A 13,104-nucleotide genomic window follows, 5' to 3' on the forward strand; every position below is an offset into this window, starting at 1 on the left:
TTAATTTGGCTCACTACTTGACTACCCAAGTAACATTCCCAGTTTTATAGAGGTTTTATAGCATTCTACAAGTCTAAATCATGGTCTACAGAACCTTCATAAAACTAAAATTGTTACTTGGGCAGCCCATTGGTCCCAAGCAAATCGATTAACGTACCCCAATCTAGTCGAAATATGTTTGTTTTGATTCGCTATGAAAGTTTGACAGATAATATGAGGGGTTCGTGGATTTTCCTATGTTTCGAGAGGTGCATCGAATAGCTTGGGACCGAAGAAACGTACTCAACTTTTCGGCTCAGCTCTGGTACTCTCTTCGGTCCCAAGCTTATCGATTCACCCCTCGAAACATAGGAAAATCCACTAACCCCTCATTTTATCTGTCACACTTTCATAGCGAATCAAAACAAACATAGTGTAGTACTAGAATTTCGACTAGAATGGGAGACGTTCATCGTTTGCTTGGGACCAATAGGCTGGTGAAGTAGTGAGCCAATTTAAAATCGTTAGTTTCGTATTGATTGTTGGTACCAGAGCTGAGCCAAAAAGTTAAGCACGTTTCTTCGGGACCTTCTGGTCTTAGAGTTACCTCTATAGATAAACTTTCCCCCCTTGTTCCAGTCTCGTCGCTGAAGCGCCTGACGTCATCGTTCGTCTTAACAATTTCCACACTGCTTTGGATATACATATCTATCGCGAACGGATCTCAAATTAGTTTTGATGGAACCTCGACTGCCAAACTTCTCAATTTCCGGAAGACCGATTTCCGTTTGCTGAGGCGTTCCTTGGCCCGGATCGACTGGAACGTATTGAATGACCTTGATATAGATACAGCAGTCGCTCGCTATAATTGCCTTGTGCGCGACTGTGTTAGTGCTTCAGTAGCGAAGTGCCTACTTCCAAGAAAACCACCTTGGTCTAACGCTACTCTCCGCAACCTAAAACGAGTGCGAGCTAGAGCTCTCCGCGCTCTCACCAAGGCGTCACAAAATCAGCTTCAATCGACCAAATCGATGCGACGAAGAAACTGCTGGCTTTCTTTTTCTGTTAAAGTCGAACAGCTTCGCATCATTCTAGAACCTCAGTCGGCGTGCACAAACAAATGTTCAATCGCTTTTCTCTCTTTCTCCCGTCGCTCCATTGGTCTTTTTTTCAAGATTGGGTAAATCGTCTTTCATGAAACACATCAACAGAGGTTTCACGGCGTAGGTATATGACGGAAAATTAAAATATATATTTGAAGCATTTCTCACGTGAAAACACTTGAAGATTACACGTAATATGTATGATTTATCTTCCAACCACATATTTATCAAAACCAAATTACCGAAAACGGGACATAGCGCATTTTAAACAAATTGAAAGAGCGGTGATAGAGTGTTCATGAAAGGGATTGAAAGCCATAATGAAATTTCGTTTGACTAGAAAATCGACGTTACTTACATTGAAAGCGATGAGCAAAGCAACGACGAGAAGATCCACAGCCACTCTTTCCTTCTAAGCGTGCTTCTTTTGCATTTTCGCTTCTTGCTGATAGTTTAGCTAGGCGTTATAGAAATGAAGCGTTGAACACGTTTGTATGAGAGCTTGAGCTTGAGCTTGAGCTTGAGCTTGATTGACCGCCCACGGTTGCTACTCTGTTACTGTCAGATCAGCTGTAATTACACAGAGAACCAATAGACGATGCTTGGGACTAGCAATCATCCTCAATGTGTAAAAACTGGTGATCTTAAATTAGGCAATACCAGCGCCGGCCGCGCCCGAACACAGGTCAAGAAAGGAATGGGAAGGATTGTGTTGACATGACACTCGCTTTGATGGAAGCCGAGAACACCTCTGCACTTCCACGAGGAATCACTGGGATGTTGGATAAGAGGGTTGGGTTTGCAGCAGGGTTCGTTTTGGTAAACGATAAGCTGAATTGATGTCCTAACGATCATATAACGCGAAGGAGCTTGGGACTAAACCCACGGTCTTCTGCTCAGTAAGCAAAAACGTTTGAGGCTGTACATAAACTACGTAGACAGTTTAGAGGGGGGGGGGTTGACAATTATCCACGGCCCATACAAATTTTAATTTTTTTTGTATGGACAATTGTCTACGCAGGGGGAGGGGGGTCAATAATCCCAAAAAACTGTCTACGTAGTTTATGAACAGGCCCTTTGCCACTAGGCAGACGAGCACCTTTTTAATCACCGAGTTGCTGTTATTACCATGTAGTCATATTAACAAATAAAACGATTGACGAATCTTGAATGTGGATGGGCCTGAGATTAGACTCATGATGTTCTGCTCAGTAAGCAAAAACGGTTGCTCTAAGGCCACCGAGCCCCTCATATCACATAATACCGTTGCTCAAATTTGTGTATCCATTCAAACCCGGAACCAACGACAACAACGAGTTTCGCAAAATACACGATACACAAGCGATTTTACCATAAATCTCTTTGATATGTAAGGACCTGGGACCGCGTTTTTCTGCTCAGTAAGCAGGCCACTGTAACCGACGATCTTTCAAATCCGAAAACTAAAAACTACGAAAAAGTACTTAGGCCTTCATTAAGTTCCACTTTCACGCGACGTTCAATGACAGGGTCCTATCCAGGATTACATCTGAAAAATCCAAATCTGGCCAACGCCCACCTAAACCTGTTCTAATCCACCTGAAATGACTAACGAATGGAAGATTTTGACTACCCAGCCATGCAATAGTCTCATTCCGTGCCTTATGGCAACTTGATGATTCTATTGCGCTCATCTTTTGGCACCACCCAGGGGAGACTTGGTCCTGTACCCAATGCTTAACTTATCTCCATCCCACTCAGCTACTCGCAATTTCTTGTGATATAGTGGGCGGAATATTATTATATGAGACAATTCAATGCAGACGTCTTTCCAAATTTGGCAGATCGACAGGTAATCGGTGAGTTACCACGATAGTTGCTATTCAACAACACGACAACGTCCCATCGTCAACGCCTGCTATGAGAATTTCCCATTGCAGACGTCAACGAAATGACGTCATCGAACTATCGATCAACTACCCTGGTTATCGCCTGGTACCTTATAGCACGATGCTAGGAGACGAACCGGAAGAATCGATAAGCTACCTCTCCCCCCGTTGAACACGTTTGTATGAGAGAATCAAAACTCGAGTTCATTTTAGAGCTTCGAAAATGTAGAGGCCTGGTTCTCACTCATCGACGATGTACCCTTACCAAACGAAATTTTTCAATTGCCAGCAATGATTATCGCCACTAGGCAAGCTTCTTTACAAGAGGTATGTAATTCGTACTGGAAGACTGGATTCTGGTCGTTTGTGAATACGAAGAGGAAGGAAACTGGTCTACCGTCAAAAATGTTTCTCGGCAATGACGTCGCATTGACAACTTAGGACAAATGCAGCCTATTTGCTAGGCACTTCTTGAGCGTCTTATTGAATGACTCAGTATCGAAAACAGAAATGGCCTCTTTCCTGGCCGCTCCGTGGAAACGAATCTCGTCAGCTTTACGTCGTTCTGTATGAAAAATGTATGCAAGAAACTTCAAGTGGATGCCATCTACACTGATCTTAAAGCTGCGTTTGATAGAGTTGTGCACGACGTTCTGCTAGTTTGAAAAAAAAATGGATGTACTGCTCCTCGTGGTGCTTCAACAGAGAAAGCAGGCGCTTCTGTAGATACGCCTTGAGGTAGATCTCCCCGTTTACAGTCCCGGTAGTCACGAACGGCGCACTCCGTTTGCCACATGAGCAGATCGCTTGCCAAATCATGTAGGGTAAATGTTGGCTTCGGCACCCATTGACTGTTTTCGGCAACCAAAATTTAAACGTTAATTTCACTATGTTTTCCCATCAACGCACTTCCCTGAATGTGTCCAAACGATTGTTTAGCCTTTCAGCTTCAATCTGATTATATTTGAACGATCGAGCAATCCAGTAATGCTACATTTTTCTTCAAATAAAGCATACGCACTACAAAATGGGGTTGATTTCGAGTTGCCGATAATAGAACAGCTGGTTAACACGCAGTTCTAATGGGAAGGTTGCCGAAGAAAAAGAGGCTGCCGACAATAGTCACACTCACCTGAGAAGTTTGGAGCGTTGTAAAAACGCTTTCAAAACGTTTTGAAAAATTCTGTCGATTGGAATGGATAGAAAAGCAAGCAGCAGATGAATGTAAACAAACAGACACATCATATATGTGCGTGACGCTGAGAAAATGCTAGTAGAAGTGCAGACGCTGCTTAGATTGACGAAAATACGTAAATTCCCCTATTTCTTGACAAACTTTGAAAGTTACAGCTTCCTAACTTCCTCCGGAACATCAAACTTGTGCTGGACGGTGAAGAACAGTAGCCCCGGATGTTGCCGGAAGTCCGTTGACTGCACGATTCCGAGTTGTTTTCCGATATCCCGATGAGAGAGTTGAGAATTTTCCAGGTGCTTGCGCAAAATAAATTCGCGACGTTGCTTTTCGGGTGACGCCATTTTTTCTTTTGAAAAACTGGTAGCGATAAAAATACAGTGTAAACAATACACTCTAAACTACTTCTAGACAAATTTTCAAGACAAAATACCCAATGGGTAATTTTTTACAGCGTTTTTTGTCGTGATGCAATTTGATGTGGGACACCCTTTATAACGTAGCTGGGCCTGCACTTCAACATGTCGATCACGTTAAAGACCTCGGTGTCACATACACGCGCCATTCTCAACCACGATCCACAAAGCAAATCGTCAGCTTGGATTCATTTTCAAGATCTCTCAGGAATTCCGTGATCCTCTGTGTTTTACAACCTTTTACTGTTCAGTGGTACGCTCACTACTGGAATTCCTGTGTGTTGTCCGGAATCCCTACCAAGAGTGCACGATTTGAAGCTGTTAAACGTACTGCGCTATCTTCCTTTGAGTGACTCGCAGGATTTACCAACGTATGCTGACGGCTATAATTTGCTTGGTTTGGATACTCTTGCTGAGCGACGAAATGTATCGCAGGCCATCTTCGTTGCTAAAGTCTTGCTCGCAGAATATGATATTCCTGAGTTTCTGGCCAAAATTAATCTGTATGCTCCTACCCGAACACTCCGTTCGAGAGCTTTGCTACATGAAGAAGTAAACAACCAACTATGCTACAAACAGTTCCTTTGTGCCATGATTCATCAATTCAACGAAGTAGGGGAAATAGATGTAATGCCGGCCTAAATGCCCCTAATTTGGGCCCATACATAAATTCAGCAATCGACTAAATTTTAAATATCGACCAAAAATATCCATTGGTACCGTCCCAATGACGCGTTCATCTAGATAAAATTGATAAATAGCAGATTTTTAGCGATGGGCCCAATCATAGATCCATACGTCAACATTAGAGCCATTTGCCCTATCTGACCTATTTGACTTTGACATCAATGTCCCCAGATTTCGTCATCGTTTGCTGCCAGCCAATTTTTAATGAGTAATTACTTTTAGATTTAAGTGTTTTATTGAGACTACCAAGTCAGATGAACTAATAATAATAATAATAATGATGTAACATAATTCAGAACCCTATAAAAACAATTTTAATTTCTGAATGAATGTTGTTTCTGAAGATAAACCACTCCAGAATTATCTTATTCAAAGAGCAACAGTGGAATAACGAAGAAGATACAGTTGGTTGTATTTCAAAATGTTATGAATTTCTTGAAAAGGTTCCTTGGCGTAATTTAATAAATTCTATTCTAATTTTTAGGAATTGAAATAAAAAATTTCAAAATTCCATGAGAATTTCATGTTTTTCTGGAAAAATAAAATTCCCTGAAGATTCCCGGTTTTCCAGGTATTTCCATATTCAAGGTAGTACACACCCTGCAGTAGTTATAGTCCAGCTAGTCATTATATTACAAAAGGTCAATGTCTCGAACAAACAAAGATCCAGTAGGTGCAACGTAAGATTTCATGAAGAATCATAATTTGTAGCAGGAGAACCAAGCGCTTGAGTGTATATTAAGTAGTGTGCGATAACCGTAAGGATATGGCAATTACGAATTGCGCAATGCAATGCCAGTACAAAACAATATGAAGGTTACAAAATAAAACAAATCACTTAAAAATCCCGCAGTTCAGTGAATCTAGCTCTCTATAATCATCGGTTAAAATGCCTAGTGAAATGTGCTTAAGCCGGTCTAATAATCACAAATTCTCTTCCGAACCAAATCTCCGACAGACGCCCGAAGTTGTACGACATGCGACACAGTATTAGCCGAACTCGAGCACATCGACGATGACACTGACTCGTTCGGTGTCGATTTCGTCAAAGTAAACGACAAACGACTAGCGAAACAGTATGGCATCAATAAATTCCCCGCCCTCACCTACTTCAGGTAAGCCTCATTGTTGCAACTATAAAATGCAATTTTATTGTTTTGTTCTAAATGTCCCCCATGCTTGAATTCGACAGAGAAAAAGAACCCATCATCTACGAAGGTGACCTGATGGACGAAGCTGGCGTGCTGGACTTCCTCACGTCACTCGAAGCAATGGATCTGCCAGACCGGATCGAGGAAGTGAACTCCAAAATCCTCGCCAAGATCATCGAGGATTCCGACTACGTAGCCGTCCTCTTCTGTAAGTTGTCGATCGCCCTGCCGGCAGCACCAGCCCTAGCCGGTTTATCTGTCTTTCAGCGCTAGCCAAGAGCTGTAAATTCCAGACTGGGAATCATCTTTCACACTTTCTCACTGTTCTCTTTGATGTATAGTACACTGTAGATTTTTTTAGATCTTCTCTCTTTTTTTTTTGATCACCTTGTCACGAACAGTAGAATAGTCTATCTAACCCAGAATTTCACCCTTTCACTGATTTGTGATTAATCTGTATAAAGGCAAAGTATGATTAGGCTCGTACTAGCACTGTTTATTTTAGTGTATTGGATCATTTTTTACCTTATTTTTTCTTTTCTCTTTTTCTCTAACTTATTTACCAAACGCTTTCCACACGATATACACTGTGTGCTATGTATACAAACAAAACTTGAATGTTGATAATGTTTGCAAATATATAAAAACAAAACCATCTAAACCAATCTCGTAGGCACAAATCACGAAAACTGTCCACCCGGAAACAACAGTAAGTGTACAAGTTTTGCACCACCCAACAACCTTTAAAAAAAATTGCGTTCATCCCCAATCTCCTGCCAAAACTCAACCAAATTGAACCGAGTTTGCATTCCATTATGTTTCCCTTTTTTCCGTTCTTTGTTGTCTGTTTCAAACCGTTTAAATAAAAACAACAGATTGTCCACAAACTCCTGTTTCCTACATGTTTACCTTCAAAAATCGTATTTTTCGTTTCCAATCCGGCCGAAGCATCCGTGAAATCTCAATTCAGCAATAACTTTCGTTAATTATTATGCTGTCGTCCTTTGTTCGTTTTATTTGTACCTCCGTGCTTACCGCTAGCTCTGTTTACAGTAACTACAGCTCAATTATTCTTTTCACTTTATAACAACCAGACATCTTTATGTTTTGTGTATCGTCTTTCAACATAAACATCCTATTATTCACCTTTCTAGCGTGTGTCGTAAGTAAAAAAAATAAAACCATTCGCGCTTTCCATTCATCGCTTCCGATCGACACTCGCCCACTGTCGAACTGAATTACTCATCGCACATTCATACGTCATCCCATGGATCGTCATCGGCTGCATCGAAAAATTTCTCCTCGTTCCAAAAAAGATCGTTAACCCAATGAAGGGAGAGAGGAAAACTACCTCAGCCCTCCGAGAATCCAGAGCAAATCGATTAAAACGAACATTATTATATGACACTAACCGCCAACCAACCGACACACACACACACACACACATGCGCACCTCGGTGGAAAACTTATCCACCCACACAGATCTCCCGGCCCGACCATGGTCATGAGAAAGTCGTAAAAAATCCTAACCTTCGCAAAATATCGGTCTGACCGTGGCGGCCGTCAAAATCCAAAACGTTCCACCAACCAACCAACCAACCAACCAACCAACGACGACAATGGTATCACACGACGTGTTCCCCGTAAATATTCATAAATTTACACCCACCTTCCGTCAATTCTGGCAGCAGCAAGTTACGAAGGGTTGACCGTCCCGAATCGAGCACGGGCTTACCCCTTTTGACAGCCACCCACCTGCTGGACGTGATGCTACGCAACGATTTACGAAGCTCGACCGCAAGTTTGTTGTTGTTTGGATAGGGATTTAGTTGGGAGGTTGAATGTGGGAAATTGTTTTCATCGTGAAGTTGAATAACCAAATAAGTTTATGCTATTTGGCTAGAAAGAAGTGCTGATTATATTTACCAGGCGCGACGTAGTTAGGGTGTTTTTATGTACCTATTTATTTGAGTAAGCGAAAGGCAGCACTGTGGAAAAATCCTACTTAGGATTTAGAGCAATGGAGCAACTTTTTTGGGACAACTTTATCTTTATGTGATTGTTGTAAATGAAAGAATAAGAGTAACAAAACCACTGGAGAATGCACTACAACAGCTGATCAAACTTTTCCAATTGAGTTCTTTAGGAGTATTGAGATGAATGCATATTCGTAATCTGCAATTCAAATGGAACCGACATGCAAAATTTCATCACTTTTGAAGCACTGGAACTATTTTATATGAGTGCGATTACATGAGCCAAAAAGCACCATCTTAGCACCCCTCGTTGGGACTTTGTATGGGAGCGAGCTGTCAATTTGTTAATTTTGTGTCAAACAGTGAAGTGGTTATTTTGCTTTAAATCATTAAAAATCGAGATGGAAGTAAATGGGAACGAAAAAAATATCGTTGAACTGAAGCCCTTTCAGATTCTGAATAGAAAACCTGTCCATCCTTTCTAATCTTGCTTTTTTAAAAGGCTGTATCTTTGTTCAATAAACATGTTTCAAGCTGTATTTTTTTTTTAATTTCTCATTCATTCTGGGCTAAAACTCATAATGATTAACTAAATTGGACTAGAGTTACATCATTGATGATATCCAGAGACCACGTACGGCCCGCGGACCGATTGATATTATTGATCTTTTCTGATCGATAGAACGGGAATGGGCGATTACGACGAAGTAGCGCTCTACCCTATATGATTGTTGTAGATGAAAGCATAAGAGCAACAAATTTTTCCAATTGAGTCCTTCAGGGGTATTGAGATGAATGCATATTCGTAATCTGCAAATCAAATGGAACCGACATCCAAAATTTCCTCAATTTTGAAGCATTGGAACTATTTCTGCCATTAGATGGCAACACGACTCGAGTTAAATCAAAGAGAGTTCACTATATCACAATCATTTCACGGTAATGACTTCGAATGTTCATCTAAGTTGGAGTATGAGTCAATGGCCATCCAGGGTTGCCATGAATGATTTTAAATTCTACCGGTCGATGGCAACACTGCTCGAGAAGAATTAAATAAAGCTCGATGTATCGGTTTCGTTTCATGATAGCGACATCTAATCTAGACTGACATTTGAAAAGGGCGGAACTCCAAAATTACCATATCGAGAAAATCGCTTCCGAATTTTGATGACCTAAAAATTAATCCTATTTCACGACTTTCCATTTTCTGGATGATTTTATAAGCTTGACATATAGTTAATAGTGTAATCTATCATCATGCATCACTTAAAACTCAAAAAAAATTTCTTTGTCGTGAAATTGAGAAGAAAACATCATACGCCCTGATAATTTCTTACATGTTGTTACCCCCCAGATTTTCCATCCTTTGAACTGCCAACACTGGTGATACGCCGTGGAAGTACACCATCGGGATTTTTTGTTTGTTGTTCCGCCTTGGCTCTTCGTTCGCAAATTTTGTGAGAGTGGAATTACGCCCGGAGATTTTTTGGTCTTCTTTTTGTTCGTTGTTTACACGTGAAATATCAATCGGATGCGTTTCAAATGAATCGGGCGTGACTAGATACTACAGAATCAATACGTTTGGCATATTAAAACAATACAATTCGTTGTTCTGGTGCAAGGCGTAACAACCAGTTGCATCATCGAGTTGAAAGTTGGAAATACGCCATATAAGAAGAAACGTTTTTGATGATATGAAGTGATATTTTCTTCTACTTTTTCGTGTTTATCGAGTAGTTTGTGAACTGTTCTCTCTATATGTGCCAAAATATGGTTTGTTTACATTTTGGCTCTTCCGCCCCTTTCAAATGTTAGTCTAGTAATGGTCCCCAAAGTTTAAGTGGGCATCGAAAGCCATCCAGGGCGATCATGAATGACTCATATTTGTGCCTGGGCCTCCCTTAGCTCAGTCGATAAAGATGCAGCTGCAAAGCAAGACCATACTGGAGGTTCGATTCCCGGTTCGTTCTAGAAATGTTTCGGGTTGAACAATTTCTCGACTTCCTTTGGCATAGAGTACATTAAAAAAATCCACATGTCATCATCATGCGTCTCACACTTAATTTTACGCTTATTGTGAAACACATCCATTTCATGTGTGAATCTTATGCTGTGAACAATGTCTCAACACTATTGGTTCGAATTGTGACACACTTGAAGTCTATGTGCCTTTGTCTATGTTATACAATATTCTACTTTATCGACTTCAACTTTACCGACTCCAAAATAGAATCGACAAATATATAAACAAAGCTGCCAGAGGCACAGCTAACACATGCCCTTTTTAATGGGTCTGATTTGGGAATTGATCCTAGCCTGTTGTTGGGATGTACTGCTGCCGTTGTCTACGTTCGATCTCACTGAACCACGGTTGTTCTCATATATAGTATGAAGCTGGTTGATAAGGATGAAGTCACAACTCATATTTTCGATGCTTACCTTGTAGAACAAGCAATTCACATTGTATTAAAACGCAAATCATTTCAAATCCATCGGTTTAGTGTGATTCAATGTGCAATACATTTGTATCAATTCAAGAGAAAGATTATCAATATGTCAAAGTTTGAAACACTAGAAATCAACGTGTAGAACATGGTGAACCATGGTGCAATACTCTTTAAATAAATGTGATTGTACATTTGAAAAATCAAGTGTTTCAACACTTCGATCATACGGGTGGAATTTTTTGAGTGTATGATTGTACTGCCACATAATTATACTAATGCAAAAATGGTACAGACACCGAAACCTCTCAATTAATAACTTTGGAAATGCATCACTAAGTTGAGAGCATACAATAAGCTAACATGCGATAAGCAATAACAACAAGAAGAAGAAGATATTTCTGCCTTTAGCTGGCAACACTGCTCGGGTAGATACAAATTAAACTCAATGTATCGGTATCGTTCCAAGGTAATGATTTCAAGGATTCAGAAAAGTTGGAGTATGAGTAAAGAGCCAACCAGAGTGGCCATGAATGGTAAGCAATTAGACAGGTAGAAGGCAACATTGCTCAAGTAAATTCAAATAGAGCTCATGATAATGGTATTTCTTTAAGATGACGACTTCGAATGTTCTACAAAATTGGAGTATGAATGAACAATTAATCTAGATCACTTCTGAAAGTACTGAAACATTTCTTAAAAGATTGGATTCACTTTAGAAGTACTTCAGAATTCACTTCAGAAAAGTTCGCAATCATTTCGAAAAATACTTAATACACATTCTACGTGACGAAACAACGGTTTTTGACTGTTTTTTTTACAGTGTTTGTACTACACCAGCAAAAAAAATCAAAAGTAGCCCCTGAATATGATTACAAATTTGGAAAGTGCCCTAAATTTACTATAAGAATTAATCGAGAGTATCTGATTTGAGTAGCTCAAAATGTGTTGGTGAGCAGTTGTTGTGTAGTGTTGTTGATAATTGTAACCTCTCGCAACATAGTCGCTCACCATATCATTTTGAGCTACTCAAATCATACACTGAGGCAAATAAATATAATAATTTCATAAGGCTCGAATTATGAACGACATATATGAATTTCATAAGCGTGACTTATGAATGATTTTCGTCTAACCTTTTATTTTCCCAAGCGTTGAAATACGGGTGGTCAACACACGGGTCCCATAATCTCAACGTCCATGGTTCGGTTCTAGTCTGCTACGATTTATTATTTTTTTCATAAAGCAAATCCATGAAATTAATACTGATTTTTTGTGACTAAATTTCATAAGTGTTTCTTATGGAATTCTTACGTTCTTTTGCCTGCGTGTAAGCTCTTGATCAATTCTTATACAGTGTATCGCAAAATTAAGCGTACACCCTAGTGGAACATTTTTTTAAACATTCTGAATAGATATATGTTTTTTTTTTAATCTTGGCTGATGATAAAACATATTTTTATTGATTTATCGTTTTGGTTTTGGACTTTATTGGAATAACGTGTATGAAGTTAGCTTTATTTTAGTAAAACGCACGATTTTTAACTTTTGACCTAGTGGACGATTTTTTGTAAAATTAGTGGAATATGAATGATCTTTGTAATGACTAAAAATGAGCAAAATTTCAAAAAGGTTTGTTCATTTTATTTCAAGATATTATGGTTTTTCAAGGAAAGGCGTTTTCTCAAATAGCTCTTACTCTTAATAAAAGCAACCAAATAAGCCCAACACTGTACCAATAATTGATAAATTTATGATGATTCAGCAACCAGAAGTTCAGAAACGCATCTCTTTAAATTGTGCTTTTAAAGCTGTATTTTTTTTTTCTAAAATTTAAGGATCGCTTCGCTCAAACATGAGATACACTGAATGAAATTGGCAACATTTTCTAAATCTTCAATAATATTTTAGGGTAACATTTCATTTTTGTTCAGTTACAGTTAAAGTGGACACATCCTGGTAGAATATGTTCTAATCTCTTTTGAAAATTCGGAATCACGTTAGAAAGAACTGAATCACCTTCGCAAAGTTCGGAATTACTTCGGAAAATGCTGAATCATTTCAGAAAAATTCAGAATTATTTAGGAAAATACCACTTCAAAAAAAATTTGAACAACTTTGAGAAGCATTGATTCACTTACTTATGAATTGATTCATTGATTTTCGAAGTATTTTCGAACTTTTCTTAAGTGGTTCAGTGATTCCAACCATTTCAGAAATTATTTAGTAATTTCTGAAGTGATGCCAAACTTTTAAGAAGTGATTTACTGACAAAAGTTGCGTTGCGT

The 13,104-nt window shown here is 39.3% G+C and overlaps 1 protein-coding gene across 5 annotated transcripts in view; it reads left to right on the top strand.

Moving 5' to 3' along the window:
• hlk (hulk) overlaps window positions 1–13,104 on the top strand; it is a 90,102-nt gene that overhangs the window by 15,946 nt on the left and 61,052 nt on the right. For 3 of the 5 annotated variants that reach the window (XM_065234573.1, XM_065234576.1, XM_065234575.1), the window contains exons 2-3: window positions 6,204–6,360; window positions 6,438–6,604. In XM_065234573.1, the coding sequence (XP_065090645.1) occupies window positions 6,204–6,360; window positions 6,438–6,604 (324 nt within the window). Of the gene's footprint in view, window positions 1–6,203; window positions 6,361–6,437; window positions 6,605–7,069; window positions 7,106–13,104 lie in introns of all 5 variants that reach the window. The other 2 variants (XM_065234572.1, XM_065234574.1) reach the window with 1 other exon arrangement.

This window comes from Ochlerotatus camptorhynchus, unplaced genomic scaffold, assembly GCF_037179485.1.
Source record: "Ochlerotatus camptorhynchus isolate MF236.1 unplaced genomic scaffold, CSIRO-AGI_Acam_v1.1 ptg000434l, whole genome shotgun sequence".
In the NCBI taxonomy this organism is placed as follows: domain Eukaryota; kingdom Metazoa; phylum Arthropoda; class Insecta; order Diptera; family Culicidae; genus Ochlerotatus; species Ochlerotatus camptorhynchus.